This window comes from Eremothecium sinecaudum, chromosome VIII (assembly GCF_001548555.1).
Source record: "Eremothecium sinecaudum strain ATCC 58844 chromosome VIII, complete sequence".
In the NCBI taxonomy this organism is placed as follows: Eukaryota; Fungi; Ascomycota; class Saccharomycetes; order Saccharomycetales; family Saccharomycetaceae; genus Eremothecium; species Eremothecium sinecaudum.
Window position 1 is genome coordinate 503,443 of NC_030899.1, and position 12,087 is coordinate 515,529.

The following is a 12,087-nucleotide window of genomic DNA, read 5'->3' on the forward strand; positions in this document are numbered from 1 at the left end:
TATAAACTTTGAAAACTATATTAACCCAGCTAATTAACTCTTCGTAACTAAAAGTAGGTGATGTACAAAAATTAGACGCTGACATTACACCAATAGAAAGCCGGGTAACAAGCATATTGAGCTTTTTTCACCCGTATTATAATGGTGCATCGAGCAACAACTTCATTTAAACCTCATCAGCGTCACAATAAGAAGTAGATTTGCTTCTCCTCTTTCTTTATTATCTGTTTTTAAGGTCTTTACATTCAGCTCCTGATCAATAACCAAGCTAGTATAAAAATGGATGAACAGGTAATATTGTCATTTCTTGATACTGACATGTATAAGTTAACCATGCATGCCGCAGTGTATACCAACTTTCCAAATGCTTTTGTTACCTACAAATATATCAATAGGACTCCTGAATTACATTTTAACGCAGATGCTATTGATTGGCTTAAGAAGCAAATTTCTTTCCTCTCTAATATTCGCTTTACAGAAGATGAGATAGAGTATTTAAGAAAAGTTATCCCATATCTTCCAGAAAATTATTTCAAGTATATCTCTAATGGGGAGTTTTGCCTAAAACCCAATGAGCAGCTTGCATTTAGCGCTTTACCAACTGATGTTGATGGTATGTTTAATTTGGAGATAGTTGTGAAAGGCTTGTGGAGCGAAACTATACTCTATGAAATCCCACTTTTGGCATTAATTTCAGAGGCTTACTTCAAGTTTGTTGATACGGACTGGAGTATGGATGGTCAGGTTCAACAAGCGTATGAAAAAGCGAAAATGTTATTCGACAATAACATTTCTTTCACTGAATTTGGAACAAGACGTCGTAGATCACTAGAAGTTCACAATTTTGTTATAGAGGGCATCCTTAAAGCAGCACATGAAAATACCAATGCCACTTCGTTGCTTCTTGGTACATCGAATGTCTATTTTGCCAGAAAATACGGCATTCCTCCTACTGGAACGGTTGCTCATGAATGGATAATGGGCGTTGCATCTGCAACTGACGACTATATAAATGCAAACAAAAACTCTATGGATTACTGGGTCAAAACTTTTGGTTGGGATGATGCTGGACTTGCTCTAACTGATACCTTTGGAACCGATCAGTTCCTAAAATCGTTTCTTCCACCATATTCCGATGCATATGCTGGTGTTAGACAGGATTCTGGTGACCCAATAACATTTACTCGCAAGATATCCGATCATTATCATAACAAACTCAAATACCCTAGCTTTTCTAAAACGATTTGTTACTCAGATTCGCTAAATCCGACTAAGGTACTCGAATACGCGAAAGTCGCCAAGCAATACGGTATGAAATGCTCATTTGGAATCGGAACTAACTTTACTAATGACTTTTACCGTCATAGCAACCCCAATGAAAAGAGTGAACCATTGAATATAGTCATAAAGTTACAGGAAGTGAATGGTAATGACGCTGTTAAGATATCCGACAATATTGGGAAGAACATTGGCGACCCAGACAAGGTTCGAGAGGTTAAGAAACAACTAGGCTATGTAGAAACGAAATGGGAAGGTGGAAATGAAGCTCATAGATGGGCGTAGGTTTCATTTTAAATCTAAATCCGTATTGTCATCCATTGAGTAGTTCTTCACATCTATATAGACTATGTAAAAAATCCAGACACCCCACATTGATTATTTGTTCCATCCATTCGTCGTAGACCGCATCACACTGGCAACTGATCTTTTATCTCCTCAACAAAGATTCATATGTTTACGCATGCTTTGCAGGTTATAATTATTAGTTTCAGTCAATTGCTAATTTATACATATATTTGATTGAGTTTGGTTATTTACGGCAAATATGTCAGAAACGTTAAATGAGTTTAATCTTGTTCAAGTTTTAGATCAAGCTAGTAACCCTACTAAAGCAGGTTCTGAAGTTCAGAAGCTTGCTGAAGAAAAGCTGAAGAGTTGGGAAATTCTACCAGGTTACCATTTCCTATTACAATCAATATATCTTGACTTATCATGCTCATTACAGATTCGATGGTTAGCCATTATACAGTTTAAAAATGGGTTAGACAAATACTGGAGACCCACTCGAGCTAATCCAATCTCTAAAGAGGAGAAAGCTTTAATTAGGGATAGAATATTTGATATGATTGGAGAACAGAATAATCAACTCTGTATCCAAAATGCACACGCTTGTGCTAGGATAGCCAGGATAGATTATCCTAAAGAGTGGCCAAACTTGTTTGAATATTTTGAAAAGCTGCTGAGTGACTACCAGGTTTTGCAAGATAATGTGAAGGTTTATAATATTTTGATACATTTAAACCAAATTGTGAAAATCCTGTCGGCTGCTAGAATTGTTAGATGCCGTCCTGCCATGCAAGCCAAAATGCCCTTATTATTTCCCTTAATTGTTCGTGTTTATTTGACGAACTTTAATACATGGACCCATTCGAACTCATATGATGCGGAAAATTCATCCAGCATCCATGTTTCATACTTGGCGTTGAAAATTTTGAGGAGGGTTATTGCTGATGTATTTGAGGCGCCGCACAAGGATGAAGCGGTCGTTGAATTCATGGATATATCCATCGGTCATTTTGAATTATTGGTATCGAACTATCCAACTCTAAATATGTTTGATATTTATGAAAAGTTTGTCAAGGGATATGAAAAGTTATATTACAACTTAATAACTAGCTCGACCTCCAGTTTCATACTGTTACCTTGTTGCCATCAAGTATTGAAAAAGTTTACTACATTACTAATAGAAAAAGCTCCTGAAGTCTCAAGAGAAAATCCTGAAGTTGATGGAGACTTTTGGGAACAGCTTTCTATTAGAAGTTTTGGCATTTTAAAAAGGCTGATTAACTTTATCCGCAAGAAAGGCGCAATATCGATCCGAGGCCAGACTAATAAGGCTGATATTGACGCTGCAATAGCAAAGATCAACTCACAATTCCTGACTGAAGATTTAATTAAAAAATTGGTTGACCTCCTAATAGACTGGTATTTAAAGTTGCGACCAGCAGAACTTGAACATTGGTCGACCGACCCCGAGGATTGGATGAACGAGCAAATGTCGACAAACTTTGAGTATCAGATTAGGCCATGTGTAGAAAACTTCTTTCAAGATTTAATGAACTGTTTTCCAAACCTTCTTGCTCCATACATGTTAACAAAAATAGAGACCGAAGCTACCACTTTATCATCTTCTCTAGATGACTTTTTGAAAAAGGATGCAATGTTTGCAGCTTTCCAATTAAGTGCTACTATAGTTGTGGACATGGTTGATTTCGACACATTATTAAACCAGGTATTTCTACCGGAGGCCCTTTCTCATGACAATGTTACACCCGCTTCCAGATTGAAAGTAATAAGAAGGAGGGTTTGCCTTGTTATTAATGAATGGAGCACTGTTAAATGCTCTTCAGAAAGTAAAAGCAGTTGTTATAAACTTTTCCTGCAATTGCTTTCTGGTGATGATGATAAAGTGGTACAATTGAGTGCAGTCCAAGCACTAAGGACAATGATTGATGACTGGGACTTTGATAAGCATGCTTTTCGCCCATATCTTACTGACACAATTACACTTCTTTTAAGAAAGACTTTACCTTCTGTAAAGTATACAGAGACAAGATTGTATGTTTTGAACACTCTTAGCGATATCGTCATTCAAACTAAAGGGCTTATAAGTAACGAAGTTTTGCTAGAGATATTACAGTTAACTCCATCTCTTTGGAACCTGGCTAATACAGATCAAGCACAGGCAATTTTAGCAAATGCATTATTGAGGTTACTAAGATATCTATTTGTATCCTTAGGAGAATACTCTTTTAACGCCTGGAATATAGCCATTCCAATTATTCAGGCTGCTTGCAACCCGAATTCACCACAATATAGTTTACTATACGAAGATGGCTACGAATTGTGGGGTGCGCTGCTGCAAGATTATAGCCCAACGAAGGCTCAACTTGATAACAGGATTTTGGATTTGATATCTTATTTGGAACACGGTATAATGAACCAGACAGAGGTTTTACCAACGTTATTAGAAATTGTTAAAAGCTATGCCTTAATACTAAGCAGTGAACAATTTTTTTCAATTGGTACATTTAAGGTTATTTTTACGACTATGTCGTCTTATTTGTTGAAGTTAGCTGATGATTCATATGAGATATTTTTATCGATATTAGACATATTGACATTAACCGATGAAGAAAGGGGAAAGGTGCAGCTAATTAACTTCATGTTTGAAACAGGGGTGTTCAAAACTATACTTGATGCTACGTTTTCTGAAGCCATGTTATCACGGTACCAGCTTTGTCAACTTTTAAAACCTGTTGCAAGAATCCTTCCGTTTAATCCTTCAAGCTTCATTGATCTTCTTAGAAGTTACCAAGCTTCACTTCCAACAGAAGCCGAAAATTCTGTGACGGAAGAAACTCAGAAATACCTCAAAAATAAAAATACTCCATTAAATGATGCTCTTAAAGTATTTATTGAAACATGGGCATCGTGCTTCACATTATTGCACGATCCTAAGGAGCAAAAAATACACATGTTGGGCATGGCTAGTCTTTTGAAGACTGGGAATATGGAAATACTACAAGAATTCAGCACGATGGCAACATTATGGATCAAAATGCTGGAAGAAATCAATGAGTCTATTGGAGGTGACTGCGAAAAATATCATGAGAGCGAAGAACCTGGATTAGAACTTACATGTGAGCGGTTGAGGTACGCTGCGCTGGTGAAGTCGAACGATCCTGTGTTTAACATCAGTACCAAAAGCTTCTTGGGTGAAATAATGCATATCATAAAAAGCGAGTTAGGAACACAGTATAATGAATTTTTAAGCTCTATTGATCCTTCCATCTTAGCTAACTTGGAGTTGTATTTATCACTACCCTCTTCATAAAATAAATAGCTCTATTAACAAATTATCTGCACTATAACGCCTTCGACAACGGCAAAAAACATTCTACTTAAACAGTTTTGAAGATATGTACAATATTGGCAGTAGGTTTAGATTATTGACCTTAAGTATTCGCCTGACCGTCATTTATTGCAAAAAATTCTAATAGACTTTCATAGCAGGTAATGTACTGTGTCAAGTTCTGCACCATAGAAATTCTTTGCTTTCTAAATTCATTTACCACAATAAATATAAGATCTTCATTCATTTTCCATACATCAATTTTGTTCATTTTTTGATAAGGAGGCTGTAATATAGTGAGTAAGAAGTCCAAGGTAATGAATACTCCAGTGCGCCCGCAACCTGCACTACAATGCACTAGCAATGGAGACATTATTTCTGTACCAAGGAAGGTATCTTCGGTTGTTAAATTATCGAGTGAAATTGGTTGTTTCGATCCTGGAACATGACTTCGGAGTTTTTCAATAAGAATCTCTGGCTGATGAACTAAGGCGTTCTTTATTCTGTATAATTGCAAAAAGTCAGACATTACTATGCCGCAGGAATCTAACCACTTTGTGTATTGTATTTGGTAAACATTGTGAGTTTTACAGCTGATATTGGAATCATCATCCGAATCAGAAGATACAACTGTTTGCTTCTTTCTAACCTGAAATTCCCGGATTATTATACCATCCAAATTGGGTAAATCCTCAAAGCAATTTAAGATTGTTATATCATACTTTCGCATGCTATCGGGTTTCCAATAGATATCCCATTTCCTTAGGTTTAACTCATCATCAGAATTCAACGATATAATAACCTGTACGTCATTCGTGGTTACCACTTTCCAGAAATCATCGATGGTGGATAATAAAGGGGCTTGCGTAGCGATATATCTACAACTGGGATTAATTTCGGGAAGGTTCAAGTAATTTGCGTTAAAATAATCATTAAATGGCTCACATGATGACGTATCAGGATATTTTTCTGAATTGTGCTCGAACGCATTTGAAAAATATGACGATGAAATAGGAACTTTTAAATGCTCAACCATCTTATCTGACCCTTTGCTTTCAACTGTAGACTGATAAGGGAGCGCGGATTGAGGATTAATCCGTTGACTGGGTTCATGGTGGAGAGGTGAGGGTTCTAGCTTCACACGTGTGTGCTCATAGGGTATTATATTAGAATAGCGGTTCTTTGTAAACGAATTAATTCCTTGCGAAATACCATATTCATCTAATGGTGTTTCCAGAACTTCTTCATCTTGCACACGAGTCCTTTCAGACACGCTAGTCCCGTTACTGTGGCTACAAATTGTATTCTCTGGGATTAAATCGCTCTCACAGTCCTCTATATCGCAAGTATTATTATTGTCCCAATTGAATCCATTATTTTGAATGCTGGTGTATGTATCTTCATCGCTATATCGATCAGTGGTTAGGTCCTTGTTCTCTTCAGTTTCAGACTGAAGTTTATGTGAAGGGACATACTGTTTCTCCAACTCTTTTAAGGAATAAAGCCGTGTTTTGACAGTTGAAGATCTGGAAAATGAATTTGAATCATTAGGGGCTATGCACTTTCGAAGCCGTTTAACCTCTAACAACTCTAATAGTTCAAATTTAGCTAATAACTCTAGCAAAATTTGGTCCCCAGTACGGTTAAATGGATGAAACCACTGTGGTACGCATCGCGGTAATTTACTGGGTGTTCGATATCTGAAATACTTATAAAGGGACTCAGGTGAATAATGCAGTGTATCCCCCTTCATAGACTGTATAAACAGTTCAGATGATTTGGTACCAGTTATATCTGCGCATCTACCTTTAGTGGATGTAGTTGGTATTGCAGTATACTTTGTAGTTTCATCATGCCTTGGAATATGTAACCTAAGTGAGATCTTCGGCTTGCCACTGTTTTCAGTGCGAGTATTATTTGCAACGGGATGCTGCACATGACTGGTATTATTATTCGCTTGGGTAGGCGAAGTAAGCGTTGGCGACACATAGTGGTGTTGACGTTGCTCATGCTGCATGGACCTAGTGCCATTTTGTAAAAGATAAATATCTGTTGCTTTTGGTCCTTTTTGCTTGGATAAATAATCAACAAGCTTACGAATCACTGCGACGGTTGAGTAAAAACAGCTCGTCATGAATAGAGACCCGTCATCAAATATAAGTATACGCGTACAAGACGCAAGCTGTTTGATCAATCTTTCTCGGGTACAGTCATTTAATGTGCCCATTAACTTCTCAAACGTAAAACTAGGACGGCGAAGTAATGTACTAGGAAAAGATAGTTGAATTTGATTACATGCACTCCCGAACTCATACCCCGGCGTGCTGAGATCCAAAATAAGTGTATCTTTCAGCGCATCCAGTCGCTGCGCACGCCACTCCTGGTAAGTCACAACTCTAATGTTCTGAGCGCTAAATATATCATCACCTTCAGAAAGCTCAACTCTCTGCGTCATTAACCTAGACGTTGGCGAAGTCGGTTGCACTAACCGTCCATGCATATTACTAGGTAACGAAATCACACTCCTAGAATCTCTTATAGGTTTTATTCCACCAAAGAAATGATCCAGCCGAGGCTCCTGTGACAGTGAGTGGACCGAAAAAAGGTTATTGTGATCCAGTCCCGTCATACAAGTCGTAAAACAGCTTAGAATCCTATAAGCAACAACGTACCACTAGATGTTCTTGCGACTTAGCTCAAACCTATTTGTAGACTTGACTTCAAAGGGGCTTCAAATAGTATATATCCTTTGGTTATTAAACCAGTTCAAGTAACACAACTAGATATGTGGTTATTCTCGGATATTAACTTCAATAAATGATATAGTAGATGCAATAAGCTTCCTGGCGATAGGAAATATAAATACCTTTAGAGGTTTCGGTCTCTTGTTGTTTATTCTAAGCACCTCTTGATTGTTTTAAAAGTCAGATAACTCTTTCGTAATCGGACAAAACAATCCCTGAGAAGTAACGTGACTTTACCTTGGCCAAAATAAAAGTTCAGCGTAAGCTAGTATCTGTTACTCTCTGTTTAACTTAGTAAATAAGGTTAATTGTAGGTTCCCTGGGTTCCCTTTGAAGGCTGCTAACTAAGCTATAACTTTACAGAAGTAGAAAGAAAGTTTCAAAGTAAGAGCAATATGTGTAATATTACTTTTTAGGCATTTTCAAAGGCTAATTTACAGACTACAACTATTTGAAGCCAGTAGAACTGCAATATACAACGTCTGGACTTTTCGTTCCTAATACCTGTCTAAGCCCATATAAAAAACGGTTTATTAGGTAAGTAAGGGTAGGCGTTAGAGAAGTAATTGAAGAAACTTAAAAATTTTCTTCTCCTTTACGTAAATTAGGAACTGCAGTTCCAGCTTATTAAGGTGTAATCTAAGATAATAATAGGGACAGCGTATTCAGTGATTGTCTATTATATTTTTTATTGCTTCTAAATTCATATTATAGATTGTAAGATACTTGTCGTAGTACAATCTATAGTTAACAGCATGAGCAACTAGAGATTCTAGACGGTACCTCACTCGCCACGAGCTGGTTATGCTGCCGTATATCACGTGACCATTACATAATACGCGGTGTCGTTTGTGACAGGCGCTGCAAATTGCCTTAGAAGCTGGTCTCGGAAGTGGGTGAGGTGGCTATAATTTCCCAAATTCCGAGAATCCAGGCGATGAGGAATTGAAAAGATCGACTTATTTTAAACGGGTGCAGAAAAATCCGCTGCTCTTGGCGCTCAGCTGCTCCAAAAAGGGCTCACAAGCGTCGTTGTTCCGGCGCGTCGCATACTTCTTCCCTTGTGCGGAAATCACGTGCGGCAATGTCATTATACACGAATTGATAATGGACTAGGAATTGTAGACTGTTAGGGGAATCTACTGTTAACACAAACAGTGAAAATTGTAACAGTTAGGGTATAAAGAAGTGTATGGCTGGCCGCAGCTTGAATCAGTTTAGGATACGGATAAGTTAATTGAAAGTTGTTTTTGGTTTGGTTTAAAACGCCGGAGAATCGCGGTAAAGGATGAATATGAGCACTTTTCTTAACCGACCAGATACGGATGATACTTTGCAAAATATTAGAAAAGAGTACTTGAATACAAAGCGAAATCTTCATGAGTTACTTACTAATAGCCCTACTAGGATTTCTCAAGGCACCAGGATGAGTGCGGAGGCAATTGGGAAGGGCCCAACTACTCAATTTGGGCTTCAGCAACAGCAACCAATGCCAATGCCAAAGCCATCACCACACCACGCGATATCTGATCAAGATGAAAAACTACGACATCAATTACGCGATTATATTAGCAATAAGGATCGGCATATGGCCCCCGTTGCAGGATCAGGCAACAAGCCTATTAGGGGTAGTGCTTCTAATAATGACGGTGGACTTCAACGGCAACTAGATAGCCAAAATTTCATACTCAACTCTTTAAAACGGGAATTGGACATGCAGCGCACAATAAATAGTATGCTATTTGAGAGGCTAGAACGCCTTGAGGAAGAAGTGCGATATATAAGACATACTGGGATAAGACAGCAAACTAATGTCGCCAGCGGGAGGTCAGTCAGTAGTGCACCAAGCTCATCGCATACAAACGGTAATGGTGGTACAAGCTATGCATCCGGAGATGACACAAAAATGCTATTACACTGGGATCAAATGCCTCAGGCTGGTGCTAACAAAACAATTAAGCACCGAAGGTCACTGTCGAATCTGGACGATAGTACCGCGCGCCTAATTCAAATGTCAGGTCAATTTCGGCCAAGACAATAGATTTAACTGCATAAAAATTACTGAATAAACTAAGTAGCATAAAGAAGCTATTTTTAGGTGATCTACCAGAGCATCACCCATAGCTCGATACACACTGATAAAAGTATTTTTTGTATTATTTGCCCTAGTAATTTTGGTTCTTGGACACATCCTGAATAGTTTAAACATTTAGTTGTGCTTCTTGTAACGGACATAGAGGAAGTAAAATCGTCATATTGTTTTTCATTTGGGGTTTAAAGCCTACGCTTCTTGTAGCTTTTTGGATACCAACGTATACCGGTTTTAGGGCAACCAGTTGAGGCTCCAACTTCATCAGTAGGGATGAACTGCTCATCCAATATGCTTCCCTTTGGATGATAAGCATAATGGACCTCGGTAAGAGCCCTGCGATCGCACTTGAGACTAACTTTAAAACCAAAATCAGCTTCCAAGGCGTCTAATATTTGCTGCCTGGTATATGTTTTATCCTTTGAGGGTACAATATTTGCAGCAACCAGCACCTTATAAGCGTCCACCCTTCGAAATAAATTATAAGCAATCCTAAAGTAGTGATAAACAGACTCTTTCCTACGAGCGTCCTCAGATAAGCTTTTTTCGTCCGAAAATAAACACTTTGGGCTAATTGTTGACAAGCACAGACCATGCTTGTTATACTCGTGGACCCATAAACTCCCTTTAGCAACTAAGGATCCCCAGTGAGTGTTTAGGATATCTAACAATGCACGTCCACTAATTGGGTAAGAGCTGTCTTCAAACATAGGGTCCATTAGGATTGACCGGACATCATGCACGTTCTGTGACGGGCTGCAAAATATCTCATGCGTACCATCACAGCGATCAGGCCACAAACCATGGATTGTGAAAGAATCCTTAGGACCCCCGTCAATACTGTGATCTAGCCACTGCTGGGACAATAACAGCAATCCGGTCCTACTTTCAGAGCAGCAGTCATCTTGATCACCTACAGTTTTGTCAACGCACACTATTGGTGAGTCAAGCGGGCAATGGGAACGCACAGAAGGCTTGCTTTCAGTAGACATAGGTGACTGATAAGCTACCATGGCTGTCGCAAAGGACAGATTCTTCAGAATGAGCATAACCGCCGTAGCCGCCATAATTGTTCCCTGCATTTTCGCTGTAGTCACAATGATTAGTTAAGAGTTGATATAAGTTATACCTGGTAGGTAATTTGGATGGGAGAGCGACTATGATACCACTTTAGCAGATAAACTGTATTTATATCTAATACTTTAAATTAACGTGCAGGTAGGCCCAATACTATTTGGCCTTAAACAGGCCCACGGGGGGTTATTTCCTAAATCTGGGCACGACATTCAATTTATCTCTAAGGTCCGAGTTTATTTTTATATGATCCATCGTTGGTGGACTACCACCCATACATATTGGTAAAACCTATACACCCATAACTGGATTTTAGCATCTCATCGAATGAACTGAAAAATTTTCCCCAAAAAGAAACGTAAAAGTAGCTACAGCATTTTCTAAGGCGATGGCTTGTGAGCTGCTTGTCACTCCTGATAGCTCTCTCGATCGTACATGTCTGGATTCACTTACAGTTATATAACTAATTACTTGAACTGGCCTTGTGAAGATAGATTCAAAAGGACAATATCAAAGCAAAGGATCGAAGATGGTATGTTAACTACAGAATGTATACTGGATTATAGTCGTTGAGTTTAAAAGTGCTAATAGTATTGGGAAGTAATGTAATAATGTGAAGGGGGAAATGATAGAATCCTGTATTGGAATTCTGATTAATGTTGAGAAGAATAAAATTATGAATGATCAACTTTAGGTTAAGTTTTGAAGTGCTATGCCGTTTTATGTGAGTAATAGAATGATATCAGGACGACTTATTCTAAATATCAAATATTATGGTGGATTTGTGTTCTATTGTGGACTAAAGAGATGTGGGCGATACTAAGAGTGAGAATAAAAGGATTCAAAACTGAGGACTTTTTGGACAATATGCGCTACTGATCTACAGGGTTCTATATTGGAACTTTTACTAACTTTATTGTAATAGGTTTTAGTTCAAGATTTGTTGCACCCAACTGCTGCTTCTGAAGCCAAGAAGCACAAGTTGAAGACTTTGGTTCAATCACCAAGATCCTATTTCTTGGACGTTAAGTGCCCAGGTTGTTTGAACATCACTACCGTGTTCTCTCACGCTCAAACCGCGGTCACTTGCGAGTCCTGTTCTACTGTGTTGTGTACTCCAACTGGTGGTAAGGCTAAGTTGTCTGAAGGTACTTCTTTCAGAAAGAAATAGATTCAAGTTCTATATGTGAATATATAAATAATATATTTTTTTCGTCATATAAATAAACCTGCTTTATAAATAATAAAACTTTATCGTGTTATCG

General features: G+C 38.2%; 6 protein-coding genes across 6 annotated transcripts; 4 read left to right on the forward strand and 2 right to left on the reverse strand.

Annotated features, from left to right (window-relative positions):
• Positions 1-279: 279 nt before the first annotated feature.
• On the forward strand, positions 280-1,563 carry NPT1 (nicotinate phosphoribosyltransferase; the record flags this gene model as incomplete). Its single annotated transcript, XM_018134004.1, has 1 exon — positions 280-1,563. The coding sequence occupies one exon, from the start codon at positions 280-282 to the stop codon at positions 1,561-1,563; it is 1,284 nt and encodes a 427-aa protein (XP_017989724.1).
• A 262-nt stretch (positions 1,564-1,825) lies between these two features.
• On the forward strand, positions 1,826-4,897 carry KAP120 (karyopherin KAP120; the record flags this gene model as incomplete). The annotated part of the gene is made up of 1 exon (XM_018134003.1): positions 1,826-4,897. One exon carries the CDS (start codon positions 1,826-1,828, stop codon positions 4,895-4,897), a length of 3,072 nt encoding a protein of 1,023 aa, XP_017989725.1.
• A 121-nt stretch (positions 4,898-5,018) lies between these two features.
• PTP2 (tyrosine protein phosphatase PTP2) lies at positions 5,019-7,544 on the reverse strand (the record flags this gene model as incomplete). Its single annotated transcript, XM_018134002.1, has 1 exon — positions 5,019-7,544. One exon carries the CDS (start codon positions 7,542-7,544, stop codon positions 5,019-5,021), a length of 2,526 nt encoding a protein of 841 aa, XP_017989726.1.
• Positions 7,545-8,947: 1,403 nt separating this feature from the next.
• On the forward strand, positions 8,948-9,700 carry SPC29 (Spc29p; the record flags this gene model as incomplete). Its single annotated transcript, XM_018134001.1, has 1 exon — positions 8,948-9,700. The coding sequence occupies one exon, from the start codon at positions 8,948-8,950 to the stop codon at positions 9,698-9,700; it is 753 nt and encodes a 250-aa protein (XP_017989727.1).
• Positions 9,701-9,933: 233 nt separating this feature from the next.
• RNY1 (ribonuclease T2) lies at positions 9,934-10,830 on the reverse strand (the record flags this gene model as incomplete). Its single annotated transcript, XM_018134000.1, has 1 exon — positions 9,934-10,830. The coding sequence occupies one exon, from the start codon at positions 10,828-10,830 to the stop codon at positions 9,934-9,936; it is 897 nt and encodes a 298-aa protein (XP_017989728.1).
• A 521-nt stretch (positions 10,831-11,351) lies between these two features.
• RPS27A (40S ribosomal protein eS27) lies at positions 11,352-11,993 on the forward strand (the record flags this gene model as incomplete). The annotated part of the gene is made up of 2 exons (XM_018133999.1): positions 11,352-11,354; positions 11,748-11,993. 2 exons carry the CDS (start codon positions 11,352-11,354, stop codon positions 11,991-11,993), a joined length of 249 nt encoding a protein of 82 aa, XP_017989729.1.
• Between the last annotated feature and the right edge of the window lie 94 nt (positions 11,994-12,087).